The sequence below is a fragment of the Pelophylax lessonae genome, assembly GCF_965119305.1.
Source record: "Pelophylax lessonae genome assembly, chromosome: 4".
In the NCBI taxonomy this organism is placed as follows: Eukaryota; Metazoa; Chordata; class Amphibia; order Anura; family Ranidae; genus Pelophylax; species Pelophylax lessonae.
The window spans coordinates 78823145-78850462 of record NC_138771.1 but is presented as its reverse complement, the minus strand read 5'-3'; the positions used below and the strand labels follow the sequence as shown (position 1 = coordinate 78850462).

The 27318-nt window shown below is 45.6% G+C and overlaps 1 protein-coding gene across 1 annotated transcript in view; it reads left to right on the top strand.

The window, feature by feature from the left end:
- Positions 1–12477, top strand: part of SQOR (sulfide quinone oxidoreductase) — a 114605-nt gene extending 102128 nt beyond the window's left edge. The window contains exons 8-10 of the mRNA XM_082254042.1: positions 1060–1127; positions 7389–7567; positions 12149–12477. Of these exons, the coding sequence (XP_082110168.1) occupies positions 1060–1127; positions 7389–7567; positions 12149–12206 (305 nt within the window). The 3' untranslated portion in view covers positions 12207–12477. The remainder of the gene's footprint in view (positions 1–1059; positions 1128–7388; positions 7568–12148) is intronic.
- The last annotated feature ends 14841 nt before the right edge of the window (positions 12478–27318 follow it).

Here is a 27318-nt window from a genome sequence, read left to right as displayed (position 1 = left end):
TTTGGGGTTTGTTTATGTACTCTACTGCTATGCTACTGAAACTGAGTTGGGAATGCAGGAAGCAGGGAGGTATTGACTGAGGGGACCACCCCCTAGGGGTGGGATATGCTAAAAGCTTTGATATTAACTATTTTGTTGCCTAGCTACTCCTGCGGAGCAAAGGTCAATAACCCCCATTAGTGATGAATATGAAGTGGCGGCGACTGTCGGAGGACTCAGAGAAAGGAATTTTACAGGTAAGATCTTACAAAAATTCAGTTTTTGCAAACTGGTACTAGTATTCCAATTTTTCTCTTTTCTCTCAATTTCTCTCCATCAGTGAGCTAATGTAACCCCATGGCTGAGGGAGAGAGGCAGAGGAGAGTCAAACAAGTTGATGACGCCATGGCTTGTTAGGATGAGCGTGGGACTAGAAAGTCGTAATGTGAAGAAATGTCATCAGCACACCAAGTCACTTGCCTGACGAAGGGGCCCTGTGTGGCTCTGGAACGTTGCTGTGTAATTATGTGACCACGGAAAAAAGCTTTGGACCCTTTCGATGAATTATGGTGTGCTGATGACATTTCTTCATTTGGAGTGTCCATGGTTTCCAACCTATTGTCATTACAGCACCCAGCAACACTGAACTGCCGGTTATCTTGAATGTGAGCGTGGGGAATATTGCGTTTAGAAAGTCGTAATGGTGCATAATGAAAACTGTGGCATTGTGTAACTAAAAGGAAGGCTTGATCCAATTGCCGGCTTGTATACAATTTTTGATAAATTTTTAGGCATTTTGCGAAGGCATTCCTGAAGAAACCTCAAGGCACCCAAGGGTGCCTGGGCACCCTCGTTGAAAAAGGCCGATCTATGGAATTTAGAAAAATTAGGGCAAAGGAAAGAATTGTACACAACACTTAATCAAACTCTGGTTAATGCTAATATTTTACATATAAAATAAAAAATAAGAGCAAATCAGAATTATTGCACAGGAACTGCTGTTATTTTGTTGTATATAAGGTATTTCATAGTAAACCTATGAGAAGATTCTAATTACTTTTTTGTTGTGTTTGGTTTTAGCTGCCCAGTCAGCGGCACTGGACAGGACTATTTCCTTGGTTATGAAAAGCCAAAAGTCCTCTGCCAAAGTAAGTAATATATGAATATGTGACATCTATTTAAAGTCCTTTATTTAAAATTCCCCATTGAAATGAGGCTTATTTTTCAAAACCTGAGCCTGTGTGAGAGTCTACAGGGGGAAAATCGGGGGGTGTAGAATAGGTAGTAGTGGAAGGAGAACAGGGATAGTGGGGTTAGTACCTAAAACTTCTACTTAATAGGTTGACATGTTAAAGAAAAAAAAACAGATGTACCTTTCTATACTGAATATCGGTTTCATGCACTGCCAGTTCTCCCCTGATGCCAAATTTTGCTATATAATACTTCAGACTTAAAGTATAAGTTTGGTCTGAACTGGATCCGAGCCTAAAAGAGAAATATTGTTTTTTTTTTTTTCTTTTTTTTGGAATCCTACTTACCTAGGTGGATGCAGCATCGATCCAATGCTGCATCTGTCCCCCGCCGGCTCTAATACTGAGAAACGAGCGATCAAACACTGCTGATCACTCAGTGCTTCATGAAGAGAAAGCTGGTGACTTTCAGTCACTTCTCTCTGCTCTGCCCAGTGGTGTATTTAGGTTTTTTGCTGCCCTAGGCCGGACTAAACCCGTGCACCCAATAATTTGCCTGCAACCCACCCCTTCCTGTCAAGGCCACACCCCTTCCTGTTTCAGACCCGCCCTGTCATCTGTAAACCACACCCCTTCCTCTTTAGGCTCCATCTCTTCCTCTCTGTACATTAAAAGTGGGTACAAAGTGCCTACTTGTATATTTTGTTGTTTTGTATGGGTTGGTTCGTGGGAGCGATCCTGGGGGCCCCAACTAGGCAGCGGGGATGCCAATCCATGGGGCCTGCGGCCGCAATTGCCGCCGGGCACCCGCAATCGCTCCCCGCTGAGAGAGAACGACTGTCTGTTGTTGTAAACACAGCTGACCGTTGTTCTCTCTGAAATGATCACAGAGCACCTGTGATACTTCTATATAGAAACACAGGTCTCTATGGTCATTTCACAAACCCCTCCCCCATACAGTTAGAAAGCACCCCCTAGGCTCACACTTAACCCTTTGATCACCCCCGTGTTAACCCCTTCCCTCCCAGTGTCATTATTACAGTAACAGTGCATATTTGTAGCACTGATTACTGTAGTAATGTCACTAGTCCCCCCAAAAGTATCATAAATGTCAGTTAGGGGTTCAATCTGTCCGCCGTAATGTCGCAGTCCCGCTAAAAATCGCAGATTGCCGCTATTCCTAATAAAAAAAAAAAATGACACAAATCTTTCCCCTTTGTAGACACAATAACTTTTGCGCAAACCAATCAATATACGCTTATTGGGATTTTTTTTTTTTTTTACCAAAAATATGTAGCAGAATACAAATTGGCCTAAAAGGATGACAAAATGTTATTTTTAAATTTTTATGGGGGAATGTTATATAGCAGAATGTGAAAAACAATATATTTTTTTTTCCGAATTGTTGCTCTTTTTTTGTTTATAACGTAATAAATAAAAATCGCACAGGTGATCAAATACCACCAAAAGAAAGTTCTATTTGTGGGAAAAAAAGGACATTTATTTTTTTAGGGTACAGTCTCGCACGACCATGCAATTGTCCTTTAAAGTAATGCAGTCCTGAATCGCAAAAAATGGCCTGGTCATTAAGGGGGAAAATCTTCCAGGGCTGCGGGCATGGTGCAGGGGCTCCGGACATGGTACAGGAGATACAGGCATAGTTGCAGGGGTTGCGGGCATAGTGCAGGGGCTGCAGACATGGTATAGGAGATGCGGGGTTGCGGGCATGGTGCAGGGGCTGTGGACATGGTACAGGAGATGCAGGGGTTGCGGGCATAGTGCCAGGGCTGCAGACATGGTGCAGGGGTTGCAGGCATAGTGCAGGGGTTGCAGGCATGGTATAGGAGATGCAGGGGTTGCTGGCATGGTGCAGGAGCTGTGGACATGGTACAGGAGATGCAGGGCTGTGGGCAGCATGGTACAGGAGATGCAGGACTGTGGGCAGCATGGTACAGGAGATGCAGGGCTGTGGGCATGGTACAGGAAATGCAGGGCTGTGGGCAGCATGGTACAGGAGATGCAGGGCTGTGGGCATGGTACAGGAGATGCAGGGCTGTGGGCAGCATGGTAAGGAGATGCATTGCTGCGGGCATTATACAGGAGATGTAGGGCTATATGCAGCATGGTACAGGAGATGCAGGGCTGTGGGCAGCATGGTACAGGAGATGCAGGGCTGTGGGCACTGGGCAGCATGGTACAGGAGATGCAGGGCTGTGGGCACTGGGCAGCATGGTACAGGAGATGCGGGGCTGTGGGCACTGGGCAGCATGGTACAGGAGATGCAGGGCTGTGGACAGCATGGTACAGGAGATGCAGTGCTGCGGGCATGGTACAGGAGAATCTCCTGTAACATGCCCGCAGCACCTGCATCTGCTGCGGAGGAGTCTCACTTACCTTGAGGCGCCTTGCATTTAAAAATGGCGCCTCCCGGCGCCATTACTTCACCGTGCATGCTCCACCTGCCCAGGAATAGCCGAACATGTACATTTTTCTTTCAGGTTTTAGCAGCGAATCGGGGTTTTTTTCATGCAGGGGTGGTTTTCTTGCCGCCCCCACACACAAAGTGCCACCCTAGGCCTAGGCCGACAAGCAGTGGCTCTGCCCCCATGCTCACTGGAGCTCTGGGCTGTGGAGGGGGTGGGAGCAGCTGGCTCAGGCTCTCAGTGGCTCGCTGAGAGGCTGAGCCAAGTGCCGGTCTAGGCTCCTTGGAATCTCCTAACCATATGGTCGCGATCTTTCCTTAGCCTGAGCTTTGTGACAGCGGGCTTCGTTCTGCACTCTTGTGATCCACAGGAGAAGTACAGCCAAACAAGCTTTGGCTGCATTCCTCCTTAAACCTGCTCCCATCCCCATTCTAAGCCCTATGCTAACTACCCTGTAAAGGAAAGGATCAATATTCTTACCTAATCTGAGGGCTCTCGTGTCACATGATCTCTTTAGCACCAGCTTCAGGAAAGAGCAGAGACAATGGCTGGGGAGTGTCATCACCCAAATACCTACTATCTATTGTTGGCTGTCCCTCCTCCCCCGTGAAGCCAACACTGGGAACTGATCATGTGACTGCCCTTAGATTGGGTAAATATTGCCTCGTTTCCACTTAGCGGATCGGTTTGGGTCAGTTCGGTACGGTACGCTAATTTGAGTGTTTCCATTATGAAAGTGGCCTATACAACCGAACCAAACCGCACCATTCCTGGTCCTGTTTCAGATGTAGGGCCATAGGAAATGGTACGGTACGGTTAGGGCGGAGCTACTGGCGTCACACGATAGATTCCACTGATTGGCGGACAGGAAAACTTCAATGCTCACATCAAATGAAAGAGCAAAACAAACACCTCATTTGGTGTAAACTCCGCATGGTCCCTGGTGGCCCGACTTGCAGTGGAAACGCTCACCTGAATAGACCGGACCATTCTAACCCTTCCAAACTGTACCGACCCGAACCGTTCCGCTCAGTGGAAACGAGGCATTTGTGCATCTCTACTTTACAGGGTAGTTACTATAGGTGTTGTAAGGAGGGTGGTAGTAGGTTTAAACCAGACTTCTACTTTAAGTCTGATTTAATATATCACAAAATGTGGCATCAGGGGATAACTGGAGGGCACGAAACAGATATTCAGTGTCTCTAAAGGCAAAATAGGTAAAAATACATTTTTATAATATGGAAACGTGTTGGAAAAGAATATTTGTTAAGAGCAAACCCCATATTCCTAGTGGATGTTTCTTTGAAGGACTAGAAGATAGTAGGCATATACCAAATACACTTGTAGGTGGTTATCCTTAAGCTGGCAATATACAGAGAAAATTTTCTGCTGAATTTCACAGAACTGGCTTCAATGGGTGGCCTTGTCTCCACCCTCCCTTCTGACATCTTTTTTTTTTTTTCCTTTAGCATGGTACCATTACTGTTTAGTAGGTGACTTGTTGGTATGGTATGGTATATAGCACGTTGAGGATATCATTATTGTACTCACGGATGCAAGTAGGGTGATATAGTAAAGGTGTCTGCATGTTTTTGTGAAGATTTAAAATGAGCTGCCCTGACTTATAGAGTGGAGAGGGGTTAGAACGCCTTTTAGGTTTTCATTGCTGTCTGTGCCGTCTGTGCTGTCTGTGCCCCTGTTAGGGAGATTTTCTGTTATCATTGAAAATTAAAAAGAAAATCCCACATTTTGGGTTTTCCCCAGAAAAGTTATAGTTACATAGTTAGACTTGTGTCTTTTTTCAACCTAACTATCTGGCTCAACCAATAAAAAAGATCTTCCAATGGGAACACTAGTTCTGGTGACCTGGGGGGTCCCATAGAATTCCCTTAATTTGCAGGGATTTCCTCTTCCTTCCTGTTTGGCTATGGGACAGGAAATTAAGGTTAGAACCTTCCTTTACTTTATCCAAAATAGAAAGGTTTGTCTATAGCTCTACTTTTAATGACTGCAAATATAAACCACTCTTATTACATGTGTGATTTATTTACTGTATATCAGTTTGGAAAGAACATTAGCTGAATCTGTTCTTTTAAAACTGTTGTACCTTTTTGAAGAAAAAAAAATACATTAATTGGAGTGGAATTACAATAATTGGAGTTTAAATTTAAAAAATAGTAGTATAGAGATGTGGAAATAAAGTAAATTAATGCTGCGCTATGGTGGTACTTAAATGCAACTCAGAGTGCTGCTGTGCAAAAATAAAATAGATTCCTTAAAATGACAGTGCAAAAAGAACAGCGCAAATTGGTTGTGATTGGTATAAAAAATTGTGAAAATAAATCATCAGCAATAAATAAATATAAATATATAAATATGAGACTGATATGTACTAAACCCTGTGCAATAAATAGTAAGGAATCAATATTATACACCCAGTGCAATAAATATAAAAGTCCTTAAAATGTGACAAAAAAGTCAATCAAAACATAGCATATAAATTCCAAAGTACTTCAGCAAGTAGCCAGTGAAAAATAGTTCATGAAAAGTGCTTAAGTGCTGGAAAATCTGTGCAGGATCATGCTGACACTGTGTTGTGAAAAACGGTGACTTTCCCCTCCCCCAGGATGTTGCACTTACCGGACGAAATGGACCCCTAGACAATACTGTGTAAGGGTCACACAAGCTTAGTCCAGTAAGGAATCCAGGCAAATATCCTCTAAACTGGTCAAAGCCGCAAAGGGAACTTCCAATGGGTGAACTCAGCAAGATATAAGGACCATATAAGGAAGGAAAGGCTCACAATAGTGTAATACTGATAGGATAACGTTTTATTTAGAAGAACATAAATGGGTCACTCACATTTCGTATGAGAAATAGCAGGCTGGTACTGTCATTCAACTGGTATCCTATACGTCTGTGATAATGCCTTGGAGGAGGGTGAAACGCGTCAACGCAATTTCCGGTCCTACGCTTGCTGTGACGTCATTTCCGGTAGCGGTGGAACGCACGCTGGGACCAGGGGAGCCCCAGCACACCGCGATCTGAATGATCTTACATACCAGTTGAATGACAGTACCAGCCTGCTATTTCTCATACGAAATGTGAGTGACCCATTTATGTTCTTCTAAATAAAACGTTATCCTATCAGTATTACACTATTGTGAGCCTTTCCTTCCTTATATGGTCCTTATATCCTGCTGAGTTCACCCATTGGAGGTTCCCTTTGCGGCTTTGACCAGTTTAGAGGATATTTGCCTGGATTCCTTACTGGACTAAGCTTGTGTGACCCTTACACAGTATTGTCTAGGGGTCCATTTCGTCCGGTAAGTGGAACATCCTGGGGGAGAGGAAAGTCACCGTTTTTCACAACACAGTGTCAGCATGATCCTGCACAGATTTTCCAGCACTTAAGCACTTTTCATGAACTATTTTTCACTGGCTACTTGCTGAAGCACTTTGGAATTTATATGCTATGTTTTGATTGACTTTTTTGTCACATTTTAAGGACTTTTATATTTATTGCACTGGGTGTATAATATTGATTCCTTACTATTTATTGCACAGGGTTTAGTACATATCTGTCTCATATTTATATATTTATATTTATTTATGGCTGATGATTTATTTTCACAGTAGTATAGAGATGTTCAGTGTTTTATGGATTTATTGAAATGATTATCCTAAAAACAGCGACGCTTCCTTCAACCATGAACTAAAAAAAAAAAATATCTGCACATTTGAGGAGTATATTCCATGTTTAATGAATCTTACTACTGTTCTTCATTGTTTGCAGTATGATGGGTACACTTCATGTCCCCTGGTGACAGGCTACAGCAAAGTGATCCTGGCTGAGTTTGACTACAACCAGCAACCACTAGAGACCTTCCCCATCGACCAGAGCAAAGAGAGATGGTCCATGTACCGTATGAAAGCAGACATGATGCCATTCCTGTACTGGAATTTACTTCTTACGTAAGTTATCTTCAAGATTTCTATTGTTTTGTGTTTTTTTTTTTTTCGCTTTTTAATGTACAGTTTTTTTTGTCAAACACAGAGAAGAAAACTATTAGAAATTACCTAATAGGCAGCTGAATCTTAGGAGGTGCACAGTACCTGTAGTTCAAAGGATAGTAAAGTGAGATTTCTGACTTATATCGACAGGTACGTTTATAATAAGGCTTACCTGTAGGAACAGTGGATATCTCCTAAACTTGCACCACCTAGGGGGTATTCAAATCAAGAGCAACCGATTACATCATTGCACATGCGCTCTTTATATAGGGCACACAGAGTGCTGTCAAGTCATCACAGCCTAGCAATGTAAATGGGCAGACAGCATGAACCCAGAAGGAAAACTGGGTGAAGTTGGAAGCGCCAGGAGTGGAGACAGAACAGCACTGGAAGTCTCCACTTGACAGATAAGTCTGCCAGGGGGCCATTTTTTAAAACTTTGTTAACAAACACTACCACTTAGTTTTTGTTACTCTAAAAAAAAAAAAAGAGCCTGTTACTTTAAAGCATGGTACACAGCACAGTGCTTGTGCTGTGTAATTTGCCCCCCCTGTATCAGATGACATTCCTGATTTTGCCCTTCCCCCTGTAAACTGACCACTGTTTTTCATGGCTGCTGAGCTCTGACACCGTGGTCAGTTTACGTGTCTCCATCATCCACAGCTCTCCCGTCTCTCCTCTGTCCTCTCTCCTCCTCCGTCCTCTCCCCCCTCCCTCCCTGCCTGTCATCTCCCCGATCCTGCTGAAAAAGTTACTGTGTTTGCTTTCTGTTAGATAACATTAAGCTCCCCAGTGTATGTGATTTATAAAAATATGCTGCCTAATACCTTATTCCCGAGAGCCGCTCAGCGCTCACGTGACTGCCCGCTGGTCTCTTTCTCTCCTCGTCTCGGCTGACATCAGCGGGGGATACCCAGTAGTGATCAAACAAAATTGTTTTTTCATTACCGATACCGATATTTTGGTCATCGCGTATCGGTATCGGCCAATATGGGCCGATATTTTCGTACATTTAAAAAAACATTTTTTTACTTCTCAGGTACTCTTGTGGAGGGATCTGGGGGTCTAAAAGACTCCAAACCTCTTCTCTGCACCTTAAAGCATTCAAAACGCCAAGTTTGGCTGTTTTGAATGCTGTCATTTTTTTTAATCTGGCGCCAGTACCCAGAAGTGATGCCATGACATAATTTCCGGCTTTTTGCATGGAGACCCGATCAGAGCCAAGTGCAGCTTTGATCTGGTCTCCGGTGGCAGTACAGGCTGTTACCCCTCCCTCTCCTTGTAATGACAGCCGTGCGGCTTCTCAGCTGCATCGGTTGTCATTACAAGACAGCCGACCGTCGGCTATGGACGCCGGTACCAAGGTGATGCCTCTAGCTGCAGGCATCACTCCGGTACAAGCACTTTCCGAAATATCGGCAATATCGGTAACAACCAGGGACGATTCCGATATATCGGGGAAAGTGCATATCGGCTTTGCCGTTAATCAGTCGATCCCTAATATTCAGCCCCTTCCCTGTAGCTATCAGATCAGGAGAGGAGACCAGCAGGCAGTCACGTGAGCGGCGCTCGGAAATAACATATTAGGCAGCAGATTTTTATAAATCCCATACCCTGGAGAGCCTAATGTTATCTAACAGAGGGAACAGAAAAAATAAAAATTGTGGCTTTACAAACACTTTAAGGTCTCATGAACACAGGATGTTTTGCCAACTCTCCCAGAAGCCTTTCCTCCTGGCAGCAAAAAATGCCTGACACTTGTAAAAGTGTGTAATGAGTTTAGGGGCATTTACAGGTGTCAAGGGCTTGGGAGCTAAATCAGTTGATTGACCAGAAAATAATTCTCTAATGGCCACTGAAATGAATAAAAGCTCAAGCGATAAACACACCTAGTGTTTTTTTAGACGTGTTTACACGTGTATAGAAGCGTCAAGCGTTTTTTCTGCCAAAATCCTGCTGCTCCTGGACGCCGGGCAGTGGGGTTTATTTTCTTGCCTCAAAAAGCCTATGTATGCATGGACACCTAAGCTAACATGGAGGGGCCTTTAGAGGCAGAAACAAAAACCCGCCAGATGCCCCTAGGAGCAGCTGGAAAAAACGTCCATTGTGCATGAGGTCTTAAAGCCCAGGCACACAAAAAAAAATACCTTGACTGGCTAGGCTGGAAGGCTAGACATCATTTATACCAACTACTGATACAGTTTGCGTTCAGTTTTGACAAAAAGGAGATTCAATAACCTAAGAGAAGCAGAATGTAATTTTGAAAAACCACCAACTGAGAACGGAAGCATAGCTGCCATTGGGGTATATATTTGGCACACAAATTTGATCAAAGATCTTCAATATGTTTCAAGGAATATTTCACGTTCCATTTCAGTTTGAAGCTCTCTGGCTTATTACATCTTTTTAACAATGGGATTTAGGAGGAATATCCTGTCTTATTCTTAGAGTATTCTAGCATAAGGCAAAAGTGCAGTCAGATTCGGTTAACTTCTAGAACTTTCAGAGTGAACTAGGTTCAACTTGGGTTTCCTTGTGTCACAGCAGGTGCAATATTTGATATTTACGAATATATATATATATATATATATATATATATATATATATATATATATCATCATTCAGGTCAAAGCGAGTGATTAAAGCAGTATTAAGCCCAAAAGCAAACATTTAATATGTTGTATTGCAGTTTACCAAATCTTTGCTGTGATGGCTGCATTTGTTTTCTTTTTTTAGGCTTACTTCTATTGTGCCTGGTGATTTGGCCAATAAGTCTGTTGTACACCACAAACTGTTTTGCAGATGTAGCAGTTACAGGTTGAGACAAACCATTGACCACTAACAGGGTTGCTTACAATAGTCATCTTTTACTCATTTGTGTAAAACCTTTATCCCAAAAGGTAAAAAAAAACTATTGCTTTAACTGCTTATAAAGTGTTAGCTGGCATTCAGTTTTGATTTGTTAGTGTATCTCTAATACAGAAGGTATGGTATTGGCTAGATCACCAGGTTAAAACAGAGGGGGAAAAGCCTAAAAAAGATAACTAATGCAGCCATCACATCTAATGATTGGCAAGCTGCAATATATTAAATTTTTTAAATTTGGGTTTAAAACTGTTTTTTTGGAACAGGAATATCCATTTAATCAGGATATGGTTTTGCAGGGCCACTGACAGGGGGGGGTACAGGTAGTCCAGCTGTACCAGGCCATTGGGTCAGCAGGGAAGATCGGACCAGCAGGGGCTGTCTTTGGATATAGCATCAGGTAGACTGTATAAGAAGACGCTGTACCAGCTAACATTTGCAACATTCCATACCCATTGCCCACCAAAAAACACAGGCAATTAATCCCTAGCCACTTTGGCAACAAGCTTGCCAATCACTTTATGCTGCTCGTCACCGCTGCTGTTGCAGTTGGCTTCCCTTGCATTGGCTGGCTACAGTAGCATGTCTGTGGCAGGGTGCACAGTCATCAGACCATATCGGCAGTGCTGAATGCTGAACTGGCTTCCAGAGTGTTGGAATGTAATGAGAACTAAGAGACAGCCTGCCAGAGAGGTGAGTATGCTGAATCGGATTTTACAATAAACTGTGTAAATTTTCACTTCAATCTTGTGCTGATGAAACAAGTAAACAAGAACCAGCAGGAGGAAAGTTCAGAACTAATCTTAGAAAGTATTATTTTACTAAAAAAGTAGTTGATGCTTGGAATAAACTTCAAGTAGAGATAGTGAGTCGGTCAACAGTAAGTGGATTCAGACATGCTTGGGCCAAATGTAGATCTATACACGGACATTTGAAAAAAAAACAAAAATCAAATATAACTCAAAAAATGGGGCAGACTTTATGCACTACCAGGAGCGGCCAGTCTATTAGGGGTGCAGGGGTGCCGCCTCCCCTCTGCAGGGTGCCGGACTCATAGGTTTCTATAAATGTTTTTTTTTCAAGCTACATTAGAGCCTGAAGCTCTAATTTGCTATTGTCTTCTGGCTTCTCCTCCCGGCCAATCTGGACAGGAGGTAGATCAGGTCTGCCAGGAGGACAAGCTGAGGAAGCTGTGGAGGGGTAAGTGCAGGGGATCGTCACAGTGGAAGGGTGAGTGCGGAGAGAGCATCACTGTGGAGGGGCTGAATGCGGGTGGGACTGTCACCGTGGAGGGGGGGACCGTCACTGTGGAGGGATGAGTACGAGGGGAGCGCCATCATGGAGGGGCTAAGTGCAGGGGGACGTCACTATGGAGGGGTGAGTGCGGGGGGAGCGTCACCGTTGAGGGGCTAAGTGCAGGGGGGGGATCACTGTGGAGGGGTGAGTGTGGGGGGGGGGGCATCACTGTGGAGGGGTGAGTGTGGGAGGGGCTGAGTGCAGGGGAGCGTCACCGTGGAGGGGCTAAGTGCGGGAGGGACCATCACTGTGAAGGGGTAAGTGCAGGCGGACCTGGGGTGGGTTGGTTTGCCGCCCCCCAAAAAAGTTTAGCACCAGCCGCCACTGTGCACTTGTCTATGTTTTTATGAACATTAATAAAAAAGTCTCTTTTCTCTACAGGGGATACTGGGGAGGTCCCGGCCCCTACAGGAAGATCATGCACCTTGGAATGAAATAATATGAACAATACAACCACTGTCACACTATAAGCCAAACAATCTACTAAAATGCTTGCTGTGTAAGAAGGGACTGCCTACTATAACCTTAGAGGAGTTTTGGTGAATATTAATTCATGTGCAGTTTCTGTAAACTCACCATGTTTGTTAGACTTGTATTACATCCAGAAACATTTTTTTAGAGGACTCATGCTTTGACAAAACAAACTGCCCTTCTGTTTTTTATCACTATTCTGCTGATAAATCATGTATTTTTTTTACAGAAATCTATTTCTACATTAATAAAGTCCTTAAACATAGTGTTGTGATTGATTGCTTGTGTCATAGATAGAAACCCAATTATCCTAATTGCTAAATGGCATTTGGCAGTAAATTTTGGTACAAAGCTGTAAATCCTATATTGTGCTAGAGACTTGACAAAGGAAATGGATTCCGTGACTGGTCCAATGTTCTCATGGGTATGACATTATGGGAGGGGGGGCAGGGGATTTACTAAAGGCAAATAGACTTTGCAAGTAAAGTTGCACTCACTTTCCCCAGAGCTTAGTTAATATAGTGAAGCTTCACCTTGTAAAGAATACCCAATCAGGTGCAAGGAAAATATAAAGCCGCATTTTTGCTTGCACATGATTGGAGGATGGAAATCAGCAGGGCTTCACCGCATTTCCTAGGCTCTGGGAAGAATGAGTGCAACAGCACTTGCAAAGTGCACAGAAGAAAATTGTGATGCTACGCATCTAACTCCTGCGCTTAGATAGAAGGCTCCCAGATCAGTCCTATCACGGGATTCCTACTTGGCATCCCCAATGGCAAGGCCTTGCTGCCCTCTACGACCGGGGTGCTCGACAAAAAGCTGCAAACAACAAACAGAAAAAGGGCGCACCTAGTGCATTATCGTCAATAGGGCTTTATTAATAACAGATTAAATATCTACTCACAAACAAAAGATGTAAGCCAGCATATCAGATTCATATGACAGAGTCCATCGTTATACAGTCCACAGTCTTAAAGAAATATACAAAAGTGCAGCGCTAAAATTGACAATGTGCAATAAGGTATGATATAAGATATGAGAGTCCATAAAGTCCACAGCAAAATTAGGAAGTCTCCAGTGCAGGAAAGGTAAGTGATAAACACCACTAAAGCCGTGACTCCTTCACCATAGGGTATTAAAGCCTCTCACCTCCAGCATTCGACTACTGGGGGGTGTTGTACAATCACTGTGGACAGTAGTCTTCTAAAGAGATCTCAGACCAAAGCAGACTCATTTGCAGACATATCATCCAAAAAAGTAAAAAAAGAAGAAGATCTAATGCTCTCTGTCAATGACATTTTAATAGCAAAAAGCATAAAATCACACTTCCAGACATGGCACTGACACAGTGCTCATTGCAGGCATGCAAAACACGGTCATAACATTGGGCTGCCGCGGGTGACATCAGACTCCTCCCCCCGTAGAAGTAAATGTTAATTTCTCTAGCGCTCATTGACAGACGTAGTCCTCGGTGATACACCACCTTCGGGTTATGTTGCCTCCACAGGAGCAGGACTAGACAGGAAATTAAAAAGCTCTGGCCACACCCTAGGGGCAGTCCCAGAGGGTATATCCTCTCTCTCTCTGCCTCAGCAAATCAGTTATTTTCTGTCTAGTTAGGAGTAAGGACCTAGATACCTTGCTGGGATCTTAGGTCCTGGCAAGAATTTTTTCTTAAAGGATTTTTTAGACAGCTTTTTTTCTCCAGTGTTCCTGTGAGATCTTCAAGCAAGAAAGCTGAACTGGGCGACGGGCTGGATGTTGAGATCCGGTGGTCACCCCAGTTCAGCCTACGAGCGCGTGCAGGCCATAGCTACGCGCTGGGTCGTCCGCGACAAAGTCCCATCGAAGGACTGACCCCGCGAGTTAAACGTCTCGCTGAAACGCCAAAGACCATGAGTCACGGCGTCCATATCGGTCGACAGCCCTCCCGCCCCGGTGGAGAGGGGTACTGTCAGGAGTTGGTGCCCGCCTGGTTCCGGTATGGTGAGTAGTATGTTCCCCCTTTTCCCCTGACGGGTCTTGTGGTGAACGCGGGCCCCTCTCTGTATGGTAAGATAGAGTCCCTCTCTATCCTATAACATGACACAGATCCTCCTACTTTGAGTGTGATTTTATGTGCAAAAAGCCAGGAGGCTTGGTTTGGGAGCTAACAATCTAATTGTATACATGTTAAAAAGATTGTAATCTGTGGCATTCTGGGAATCTTACGGTGATAAGAATAAGCTACCTACCAGTCAGAAGCCACGGACATGTAGACTGCCTTCCTAATCAGATCTCCAGCTTTTAGCAGGCCTCCCGAATGACCATGCGGTCCGCCAGGGCCGGTACCGCCAACCACGCCAAATCCCCATGCAGAGAGAGTGTTGTGTGCCCTGCAGCACACCGCTATTCAGTACAGGCCGCCGCCATTTTTTTTGCTGGATCGCACGAGCCGCCATTTTGGCGTAGCCTCGTGTCTCCAGCATGGGGGCGGCCATGTTTGAGGTGATCCAAACACCTCGTGGAGCTTGGGGAGGCGCCGGAAGGCGTGCAGAGGGGCGGAGCCGCCTCCTTTCTTCCTGGGCAGCCAGCCAAAAGACTTCCTGTTTGTCAAGACAGCGCTGTAACCTGTTGCAGTTAAACTCTGAGCATCAAGTGGTGAGCCTGGGGGTCTATCTCTCTCTCTCTCTCGATCGATAGGGATCCCTAGCAGGTAACACTAAGGGGCTTTTGTGGCGCTGGGGGTCTGAAAAAAAAAAAAAAAAAGTTTTTTATTTTTGAATTATATTATCCAGGAAGTGACTGGAATTATCATGGACCCTGCCACACATATTCCCCCACCTGTTTCCCTCGAGGGGGCCACGGGACCCGCCGGTGCACAGAGTGTAGAGTCATTTACAGCAATTTTGGAGTCTATGGTGGCTCGGGTGGAGGCGGCCTGTCAGGGACGGGGGTCAAGGAAGCGACCCCCGCCTACCCCTATACTATCTGACACCTCTGACTCAGATTCAGAGATGGTCACTGCAGTTGCAGGTTCCTCTGCAAGGGCTGTTATCCCAGGTAAAGCCCCCTCAGACAGTGAGGAGGACGCTTCTTCTCCTGCTATAATTCAGGAAGAAGCATTGGTGGACGCACTAGTTGTGGCAGTGCAGGAAACCTTAAAACTTGAGGTTTTACCGGCAGAGGCAACTGAAACAGAGATTCCTTTTGGTACTAATAAGCCCATCAAAACGGTGAAGGTTTTTCCTGTACCCAAGTGTTTCGGTAATAAGATTAAAGGAGAATGGGAGCATTCTAAACGTACCTTTACTATTTCCAAGCGTATTGCTAGACGCTATCCGTTTGAGGAATCCATCATTAAGAAATGGACGGTACCACCAGTGGTGGATCCACCTATTTCCAGGCTGAATAAAGCCACGGTTATCCCAGTGGAGGACACTTCGTCCTTTAAGGATCCGGTGGATCGAAAGATGGAAGCAGAGTCCAGCCTGTGACGCAGCCTTGGACACTACTCCCTTATTAGGGCATGCATCTATGTCAGCGGTGATCCTCAGACGTGTGCTGTGGTTAAAATGCTGGTCAGCTGACCTAGGTTCCAAGAAGACCTTGACAAATCTCCCTTTTCAGGGGAATCGTCTATTTGGGGCCAACCTAGATGAAATCATTAAGGATGCCACTGGGGGCAAGAGCACTTTTTTGCCACAGGCTGCTAAAGCTAAGGGACCTCGCAACAAGCGAGGACCTTTCTTTACCGCCCATAAAGGGCGCCCGGCTGGTACTAGCGGGAAAGGCAAGACTCCTCCAGGAGGGTTCAAAAAGGGCTGGTCGGACAAGCAGAGGACCAACCCAGCCAAACCCGAAGCCAAGGAGTACACAGCCTGAAGGTGCGCCCCCACCCGGTTTCAGGGTGGGGGGACGTTTTCACCGGTATTCAGGACATTAGATCGAGCATCAACCACTACTACCGGTGCGATTCTTCCCTTCCAACATTTAAGTACTACAGGAAGCGGTAGTTACCGTTCCCTGAATAGATCTTTTCCTTTACCTTTTCCTAAGATTAGTCCCTATACCTCACAGGAATCGGATCTGGTTGACCAGATAGGCCAAGCAGCCTCTAGTCGGGTGACTTCGGTCCCTGAGGTTCAACCAGAAAAGATCACCCTTCCTGATAACAATCAGGTATCTGATAAATGTGTGGGAACAGAAAACGACCAGACTTTCTCGGATGGTCGGGGCCAGATACCTCTAGGGACGCCTGGTTCAGATTCTATCAGCGCCAGTGGTCCTAGAAATTCTAGGCTGGCCTCCTCAAGCCGGCCTGGCCGACTTGGACAGGCTAGTCGCAGACGTTCCGTGGGAACTTCGTCTCAGGGAGTGTCTGTGGTCTCAAGGACCAATTTACCATCATGCTTTACAGTCGCTGGGTTTAATGGCCTGGCCATTGAGACCCAAGTACTGAAGGACAGAGGTTTGTCTACTTCAGTCATTCCTACCCTTATTAAAGCAAGGAAAGCGACTTCCAGCAAGGTCTATTATCACACATGGAAGACTTATATTGCGTGGTGCGAATCTTTAGGATTTCCTCCACGTACCTATTCGGTGTCTCGAATATTGGCCTTTTTGCAACAAGGGGTTGAGCAGAAGCTAGCCTTGAGCACCATCAAGGGTCAAGTTTCAGCATTAGCAATCTTCTTTCAGAAACCTTTAGCTACCAAGTCCTTGGTGCGGAATTTCATCCAGGGGGTGCGGCACCTGGCTCCTCCAGTCCGCGCGCCCTTACTGCCCTGGGATCTTAATTTGGTTTTGTCGGTTCTACAGAAACCTCCCTTTGAAAACATCAGGGAGATTCCCTTGCTTACTTTATCCCAGAAGGTGGCCTTCTTGGTGGCTATTACTTCTGCTCGCAGGGTGTCAGAACTGGCTGCATTATCATGCCAGTCCCCATACCTAGTGATTCATAGGGATAAGGTAGTACTTCATCCTAAGCCATCTTTTCTTCCTAAGGTGGTTTCAGATTTTCATCTGAATGAAGATATTGTACTACCTTCCTTGTGTCCTCAGCCCAAGCATCATCGGGAACATGCGTTGCATTCCTTAGATGTGGTTCGGGCAATCAGGGTATACCTGAAAGCTACGGAATCATTCCGTAAGACGGATTCACTTTTTGTGATCACGGATGGCCCCAGAAAGGGTTTGCCTGCATCTGCCGCGACCATTGCCAAATGGATTAGACAAACGGTGGTACAGGCTTATTCTATTAAGGGTCAGAGTCCTCCGTTCCCTGTTAGGGCGCACTCCACTCGAGCGCTCAGTACTTCCTGGGCCTTTCGCCATCAGGCGTCAGTGGTCCAGGTATGTAAGGCGGCCACCTGGTCGTCGGTACATACCTTTACAAAATTCTATAAAATTGATGTGACGGCATCGGCGGATGCCTCATTTGGCCGCAAGGTTTTGCAGGCCGCAATTTGAGGAGACCGGTGGTCTACCTCGAGGGTTTTTTTCTGTTTGGAAAAAAAAAAAAAAATTTTTTTCTCTTTTTTGTTGAGTCTCATCATTAAGGATGAGCATTGTAAACTTCTAGTTGGCACCGGTTGGGCCTTCTAGATTGGGATTTGATTTCATTTTCCCACCCCTCAGTTGTGATACTGCTCTGGGACGTCCCGAAGGTGGTGTATCACCGAGGACTACGTCTGTCAATGAGCGCTAGAGAAAAATGGATTTTTGTAAAATCTTACCGTAAAATCCTTTTCTCTTAGCTCATTGACAGACTTAGTCCCCGCCCCTCTGTTTTTTTGAGTTGGGTTGGGTTAAATCTCTAAAGACTGCTTTTTCACATAACTGATTTGCTGATGCAGAGAGAGAGAGGATATACCCTCTGGGACTGCCCCTAGGGTGTGGCCAGAGCTTTTTAATTTCCTGTCTAGTCCTGCTCCTGTGGAGGCAACATAACCCGAAGGTGGTGTATCACCGAGGACTACGTCTGTCAATGAGCTAAGAGAAAAGGATTTTACGGTAAGATTTTACAAAAATCCATTTTTTTCAAACATTTGGTGACAGGCAGGGTCTTTATGACAAAAGAGACCCTATCGGTGTCCCCCTGCCTGTCAATCATTATGTACACCGAGCCACAGAAATGCAGCTCAGTCAACATTTACGGCCCTGTTCTGTGCCACAACGATGTGATGTCATCGCTACCTGGCCTATGAAACCGCTGAAGGCACGGAACCTGGAAGGTCGAAGATGAAAGCACCGGGACACCAGCTGGATCAATCCCACCGTAGCGCTGGCACCGTTCAACAGGTAAGTCTGCTGTAATGTACTAATATACTAGCACATTATAATATGCGAATGTACTAATATACTAGCCCCCCGTCCCTCCACTCCAATGTTTTTAATGAAATATACATTTTTACCCTCTCTATGCTCCTGTATAATCCCTGGCTTCCTCCTCAGTCCAATGCCAGCAGTCCTTTACAAGTGGAAGAACTGTCCTATCATTCTGCCCATTTCGGTATGCTTTTCTATTTGCATAGATGTTTAATAAGTTTGGTGAGAATACTGTAGCCAAGGTTGGAGTAGATTCAGATAGGCACCTTTAGAATCACATCAGAAAATGCTAGTAGCAGATATAGTAACTATAAGCAAGTAAAAGCATGACTGAAGTTCTAAACTCCTTCCACCAAGTTGTCTTCATTGCTATCTGTATTACCCCTGGGAAGGTTTTTCCTGAGCTCCCATCTCATCCGACATCAACATGGGCAAAGGCAGCAGAAAAAAACCCGGTTAACATCCCATTCAGTCCCTACTCTATTAATATATTTATGTCCAGGTTACCAGGTCCGGACTGGCCTACGGGGATAGTGGGAAATTTCCCAGTGGACTGCCTGCCTTGGGGCCGCTGTCGGCTAGGAGCTAGAAAAAGAACAGCCCAGAGAGAAGCCACAAATTTGCTGTGAACAGGAGGCGAGGATGTCCCTGGAGCCTGGGCCAAATTCCCAGCCTCTTTGCGGTCACCCAGCAGGTCTGTCCCTAGAGCCTGGGCCACACTCCCAGCCTCTTCATGGCCACCCAGCTGGGATGTTCCTAGAGCCCGCGCCGCTCTCCCATCATTTTCATGGCTGCCCAGCAGGGCTGTCCCTGTATGCCACGGCCGCCCATTCAGTTCTCGGTATGGCTGAGGGGGCGGAGACTAGCGGTCAGGTGACTGGTGAGGAACGTGAAGTGGGAGGGGCTGGAGGAGACCCTATCTACTGATTTCAGCATAGGTGTTGTTAGTATTATGCTTTATTTAAATGTTATATAGTCATGCCTAATTGAGTGTTGGAGTTTTACTTTAATTTACATAGAAACATAGAATGTGTCGGCAGATAAGAACCATTTGGCCCATCTAGTCTGCCCAATATATCTGAATCCTATGAATAGTCCCTGGCCCTATCTTATATGAAGGATAGCCTTATGCCTATCCCATGCATGCTTAAACTCCTTCACTGTATTTGCAGCTACCACTTCTGCAGGAAGGTTATTCCATGCATCCACTACTCTCTCAGTAAAGTAATACTTCCTCATATTACTTTTAAACCTTTGCCCCTCTAATTTAAAACTGTGTCCTTTTGACATTTTACTGCAAATCTCTCTCTTTGCAACTTAGACATTTTTGCTGTTGAGGATGTAAATTTCCTCCCATTGTTATCTGAATTGTGAGAACATTTTTATTTGCAGGATATTTTTCTATTCTGAAAAATGTTCTTGAGTTTGCTTTCCTGTTGTATATACAGTATCTCACAAAAGTGAGTACACCCCTAAATTTTTTTTAAATATTTTATTATATCTTTTCATGTGACAAAACTAAAGAAATTACACTATGCTACAATGTTAAGTAGCGAGTGCACAGCTTGTATAACAGTGTAAATTTACTGTCCCCTCAAAATAACTCAACACACAGCCATTAATGTCTAAACCGCTGGCAACAAAAGTGAGTACGCCCCTAAGTGAAAATGTCCAAATTGGGCCCAAAGCGTCAATATTTTGTGTGGCCACCAAAAAATGTTTTCAGCACTGTCTTAGCCCTCTTGGGCATGGAGTTCACCAGACCTTTACAGGTTGCCACTGGAGTCCGCTTCCACTCCTCCATGAAGACATCACGGAGCTGGTGGATGTTAGAGACCTTGCGCTCTTCCACATTCCATTTGAGGATGCCCCATAGTTGCTCAATAGGGTTTAGGTCTGGAAACATGATTGGCCAGTCCATCACTTTTACCCTCAGCTTCTTTAGCAAGGCAGTGGTCCTCCTGGAGGTGTGTTTGGGTCATTATCATGTTGGAATACTGCCCTGCGACCTAGTCTCCGAAGGGAGGGAATCATGCTCTGCTTTAGTATGTCACAGTACATGTTGGCATTCATGGTTCCGTCAATGAACTGTAGCTCCCCAGTGCTGGCAGCACTCATGCAGCCCCAGACTACGACACTCCCACCACCATGCTTGACTGTAGGCAAGACACACTGGTCTTTGTGCTCTTCATCTGGTTGCCGCCACACATGCTTGACACCATCTGAACCAAATAAGTTTATCTTGGTCTCCTCAGACCACAGGACATGGTTCCAGTAATCCATGTCCTTAGTCTGCTTGTCTTCAGCAAACTGTTTGCTGGCTTTCTTGTGCATCATCTTTAGAAGAGGCTTCCTTCTGGGATGACAGCCATGCAGACCAATTTGATGCAGTGTGCAGCGTATGGTCTGAGCACTGACAGGCTGACCCCACCCCACCCCTTCAACATTTGCTGCAATGCTGGCAGAACTCATATGTCTATTTCCCAAAGACAAACTCTGGATATGACGCTGAGCACGTGTACTCAACTTCTTTGGTCAACCATGGCGAGGCCTGTTTTCAGGGGAATCTGTCCTGTTAAACCACTGTATGGTCTTGGTCCGATGCTGCAGCTCAGTTTCAGGGTCTTAGCAATCTTCTTATAGCCTAGGCCATCTTTAAATAGAGCAACAATTCTTTTCTTTTTTTTTTTTTTTCAGATACTACAAATTTAACACACCCGCTCCCTACTCACACTTGAGACCTTGTAACACTAACGAGTCACATGACACCGGGGGAAGGAAAATGGCTAATTGAGCCCAGTTTGGACATTTGCACTTAGGGGTGTACTCGCTTTTGTTTCCAGCGGTTTAGACATTAATGGCTGTGTGTTGAGTTATTTTGAGGGGACAGCAAATGTACACTGTTAAACAAGCTGTACACTCACTACTTTACATTGTAGCAAAGTGACATTTCTTCAGTGTTGTCGCATGAAAAGATATAATAAAATATTTACAAAAATGTGGGGGGTGTACTCACTTTTGTGAGATACTGTACATCTGTTTCCTTTTACGTAAAGACATATTTTAAAAGGTCTCTTGCTGACAAATATGGTAAAGGACTTTTTCCTGTTATTTTACATATAATAAAAATAGAATCATGCATATGATGGGTATAGACAGGAAATATTTCCTATTTTGTATACTGTACATAAGACCCAAAGACTGAAATTAAAATTGAGTAACCCATTCACTATGCTCTTGGGTGTGAGTGAGTTACTTCCAGGGCCCTGAAGTCTGGATATATGGAATGGAAAGATATGCCGGCAAAGGTTAGTAGAGACTACATAGACAGATAATATAGAAAGGGATAAATCCTTTTGGTAGATAGATACAGGTGCAGTTCTGGCATAATCTTTTAGTTATAATAATTTACTATATAAGGGAATATTGATATGTACCATTAACTAGTTATATATCAGGTTATAGTATTCTTTTAGGTGTCATTCCTCCTTCATCCTCCACTAGCACTGGCACGGATCCCCCTCCCAACCAGCACTGCCACTCATCTCCCCCCCCCCCCCCCCCCCCCCCCCATCAAGGAGAAAGAGAAGGAATAAAAAGAGAGAATACATGGAAGAGAGAGGGAAAAGAAAGACAGAGAGAGATGGAAAATAAAATTAGCATAGAGAGAGTTAAAAGGGAAAGAAATGTCCGTGAGTTAGGGGGCGCAAATTACTTGCCTTGGGTGCTGACAACCCACGCTATGTCACTGGGGCTGGTATGAAATTATTTCCAGGGCGGGTTTTTATTCTGCAGGCTACCATTGGGCATATATGATCTCACTTCCTGTCTCGGTAACTTGCGTCAGATAGGATAAAAGTGAGGAGACATCTTAATCCTAATAGCAACACAAACGGCAATAAAAACACTTTGTCCTGGTGCCAAAAGGGATAGGAAATATCAGACAAAAAATTTCTATCCCTCCTCTAAGAAGAAATTTCATTCCACATTCAACTTGATCCTGAAGTATTTTTTGATTGTGTGCAGCATATATTCATGAGCTCTTTTATTACTAACAGGGTTTAATGATAGGACTACAAACACAATGGATTCCTAGCATAGCTTCCAAAGCCTGTCACAGAAGTGGATGGAGGCCAGCATAAGTATAGTTTATGGCTGCTAGGGAAATTGGGCCAAAACACAAATTCTATCTCCATAACTGAGACATAAGACGCTGCTCTCCAGAAAGATTTTACAATGAAACTATTAAGTAACCAGTTAATGACCTCGGATGGACCTTGTACAATTATGCCTCGTTTCCACTGAGCGGATCGGTTCTGTACGGTACGCTATTTTGGGTGTTTCCATTATGAAAGTGGCCCATACAACCGAACCAAACCGCACCATTCCTGGTCCTGCTTCAGATGTAGGGCCATAGGAAATGGTACGGTATGGTTAGGGCGGAGCTACTGGCATCACACGATAGATTCCACTGATTGGCGGACAGGAAAACTTCAATGCTTACGTCAAATGAAAGAGCAAAACAAACACCTAATTTGGTGTAAACCCCGCATGGTCCCTGGTGGTCCGACTTGCAGTGGAAACGCTCACCTGAATAGACCGGACCATTCTAACCCTCCCAAACTGTACCGACCCGAACCGTTCCGCTCAGTGGAAACGAGGCATTAGAGTCCTTCCCCAGCAAATACATTATACTGCTGCCTTCAGTGGGTTGCAACACTGGTAAACAGAAAAATTGTAAACCAGCCTCTCTATAACCCTTCCTCTACCCATCAAGTCCCAGTTTTTCTTTTTTTTTTGCTAGTGTCCCAGGAGTTTGGATGTCTTTTATGCTAAAAAAAAAAAGGCTAGAGCATGAAATATATTTTCTTGAATAACTTCAGTAGAGATTCCTTACCACATAACCGCTATTCAGGATTGGAATGTACTCAGCACTAGCTTTGGAGGCTGTACTGTACCGGATGCCTGCAAGGGCCATCCTGAAATGTGACTTCTGGCAGTGGGCTCAGCACCGTGGTGCTTTCCAGACCTTAGTGTACTGTTGGTTAGCCATGGAGTTCTTTTCAGGTCCATAACTGTGGCCCTGTCTCTGAAGACACAGTAAGGTCGGTGAGACTGTTTGCACCACTGGATACCTTTTCAAGTCTCCCGCAGTAAGGATTTAAGTTGAGGAAATCAAGTGCTGACATCATCGGCTGGGTGGAGTGTTCCACACATGCACAGCTCCTTTCCTGACATTGCTTCATCAGTACCTGCTGCCTGGATGTGTGAGTACGCAAGGTTTTGCCTCACAAGCCTGGCTGCATTTCTTTCTGCAGATACAACATGTCTTCACTAATGCCTCATTTCCACTGAGCGGATCGGTTCGGGTCGGTACGCTAATTTGAGTGTTTCTATTATGAAAGTGGCCCATACAACCGAACCAAACCGCACCATTCCTGGTCCTCCTTCAGATGTAGGGCCATAGGAAATGGTATGGTTAGGGCGGAGCTACTGGCGTCACAAGGTAGATTCCACTGATTGGCGGACAGGAAACCATCAATGCTCACGTCGAACGAAAGCACAAAACAAACACCTTATTTCGTGTAAACCCCGCATGGCCCCTGGTGGCCCGACTTGCAGTCGAAACGCTCACTTGAATACTCACCCGGACCATTCTAACCCTTCCAAACTGTACCGACCCGAAACATTCCGCTCAGTGGAAACGAGGCATAAGATACACAGAGAACAGTCTGCTGCCACAGGTGACATCAGCTCATACTTTTCTAGTATGGATCTGGGGTTGTTGACTCGTTATGCCCAGAAGGAACAGACTTCCGAAATCCAGAACCTGAAACCTCTATTTTCATAGGGTTATAATCAGTCTTCCTCTGCTCCATCAGGTAAGTCAAAGGCCTCCCCCATGCCCACAGGGACCCCCCCATGATCACTCAGGACTTCCAAGCTGCTTTTACTCAAGGGGTTTCAAATCTTATTATTGTAGTGCATGTTAACCTGGTCTGTTCTTACTGAAGATGAACCAGTGAGCCAACTTAACAGTAATACTAGTAAACATGGCGAAGGCACGTTAATCGTTCACGATTTCCCTGACAAGAGTCCCTCCTGAAATCATAGTTTGAATTAACTAGTTTAGTCCTCTTTCCTGTGTTGGAGGTAACTTTTCTTTATCAATCTGTCTGAATAGGTAGATTCCCTCAAGCAAGATCCCTCAACCACTTGTTCCCTGAGAGCATCAGCTTTTCAGACTCTTGCAGCCAAACATCTGCAAGCTTCGACGGGATAGGTTTCCCAGGTGTGTAGCATTAACTGTTCATCACTAAAGAAGTTTCACTTCCTGTGGGTCATTGGTCCCTTACTTCCCCTTTTAGGGCTTGCAGGGTTTTAATGGAATACCCTTCTAACATTCTTTCCTTCGCTTGTTGACATTTCAGTGTCACTCTCTGTTTGAGGGCCTAGAATCAGGGTTAGACATCCAGATGGTGATTGTGGTTGTTTCCCAGAACACACAGTCCCCTCTCACTGTGTTTGTTACCTGACCTTTATCTTAGTTGGACATCACTTAAAGCAGTAGCAAACCGCTGCATAATTAAAAAAAAAAAAAAAAAAAACAGAATTTTTGTAAAATCTTACCGTAAAATTCCTTTCTCTGAGTCCTCTGACAGTCGCCACCCACTCACAAGTCTTCACCAATGGGTATTGACCTTTTCTCCGCAGGAGGGAGTAGCTAGGCAACAAGAATTGTTAATAACAAAAGCTTTTAGCATAGACACACCCCTATGGGCTGTCCCCTCAGTCAATACCTCCCTGCACCAGCATTCCCAACTCAGTTTGGTAGCATAGCAGTAAGAGTACACAAAAACCCCAAAAGAGGGGCGGGGGGCGGCGACTGTCGGAGGACTCAGAGAAAGGAATTTTATGGTAAGATTTTACAAAAATTCTGTTTTCTCTTACGTCCTCCGACAGTCGCCGCCCACTCACAAGTCTTCACCAATGGGATGTCCCAAAGCAGTGTAGACATGAGGGGTGGGAGACGCAACCGTAGAAAAGGCAACGCAGTACCCACATCAGAGAAAGGAACCTTACCATGTAAGAGAACCAACTGGGCAACAGGAAAAACATGCTCAACAGGAGCAACAACCCAGGAAAACAAGTAACCCAGGGGTAAAACAACCCAATAACCAAGGGCCCAAAAAAACAAGGGTTCCTAAGAAACTGCCGCACTGAGAACGGCCCCGAAGCCGGTCCGTCCATCGCAGAAGGCAAAGCTTTATCGCCCTCAATTCCAGAATGTTGATCGGAAGGGAGGACTCCTCCTCCGACCAAGAACACCACCCCAGCCCGACAGGCTGGCATCCGTGGTGATCACCTTCCACAATAATGGACGAAAAGACTTGCCCCCCGACACCGCCGGGGACTGGAGCCACCACAGAAGATCCCTTCTGGTGCTTCGGCTCAACGCGATCCGCTGATCCAGGGATTGCGGCCACCCGTCCCACTCGGCAAGAATCTCCGCTTGAAGACCCCGCGTGTGAAACTGGGCAAAGGGGATCGCCTCGAAAGCTGAGACCATTAAACCTAGACATCTCATGCATGTCCTGAGAGACGAGTGCCGGTTGTCCCTGAGGGACCTGACCTCGTCCTGAAGTGTCCGAAGCCTGTCTTCTAGTAGGAAGACCTTCGCTTGGACAGAGTCCAGAATCATTCCCAGGTAGGGAAGACAAACCGAAGGACACAGAGTCGACTTCGGAATGTTTATGGTCCAACCGAACTCCTGCAGTGTCCGCATCGTGGTGGACAGGTCGGTCACCAGGCTCTGACTGGCGTTCGACCTCAGCAGGATATCGTCCAGATACCCCAAGACAGCAGTGCCCTGTGCTCATAACAGGGCCAGAACCGGCGCCAGCACCTTGGTAAAAACCCGCGGAGCCGAAGCGAGAACGAAAGGTAACGCCACGAAGTGGTAGTGATCCTCCGCAATGGCGAATCGAAGGTACCTCTGGTGACCCTCTAAAATGGGGATGTGTAGGTACGCATCCATTTAGATCGATGGAGGCCATGAATTCCCCCGGACTCAGGGCAGCCACCACTGAGCGCAGGGATTCCATGCGGAACTTGCGAACCCGCACAAAGCGGTTCAGAGCTTTCAAGTCCAGAATCGGACGCACCTTGCCCTCCTTTCTGGGCACAGTGAACAGATTGGAGTAAAACCCCCGAAATCTGTCCCGATGAGGCACCGGAACAACCACCCCTTGGGCCCGCAGGTCCCACACCGCCAGGTGCAGATCCTGCAAGCGCTCCGGAGACAGCTGAAGATTTGAGGGGAAAAATCTGCCCGCCGGCCGAGAGAGAAATTCGATCTTGTAACCAGATCGAACGATTTCCTGAACCCATCTGTCCCGAATGTGGGTCAGCCAAGGTTGTAGGAAACCGTGCAGACGTCCCACCACCCCAGAAACGGGTGAGGGCGCCCCTCCAGGCGGAAGTGGTATGGGAAGTCGAACCGGACTGGCCGGACTTCTGCTTACCTGCCCACGGCTTCTTCTGGGAGCCTTGGCCTTTGAAGGGCTTGTCCTTGGATTGTGACCTAAAGGCACGAAAAGACCCCTGAGAGGGCCTAAACGAGGAATTCCGTTTACCACGGAAGGACTTATGCTTGTGGGACTGGGGTAAGAGAGTACTCTTGCCCCCCGTAACCCCTTTTATCAGAGTATCCAAAGCCTCGCCAAAAAGGCGAGATCCCGCGTAGGGAAAATCCGCCAGCGTCTTCCGAG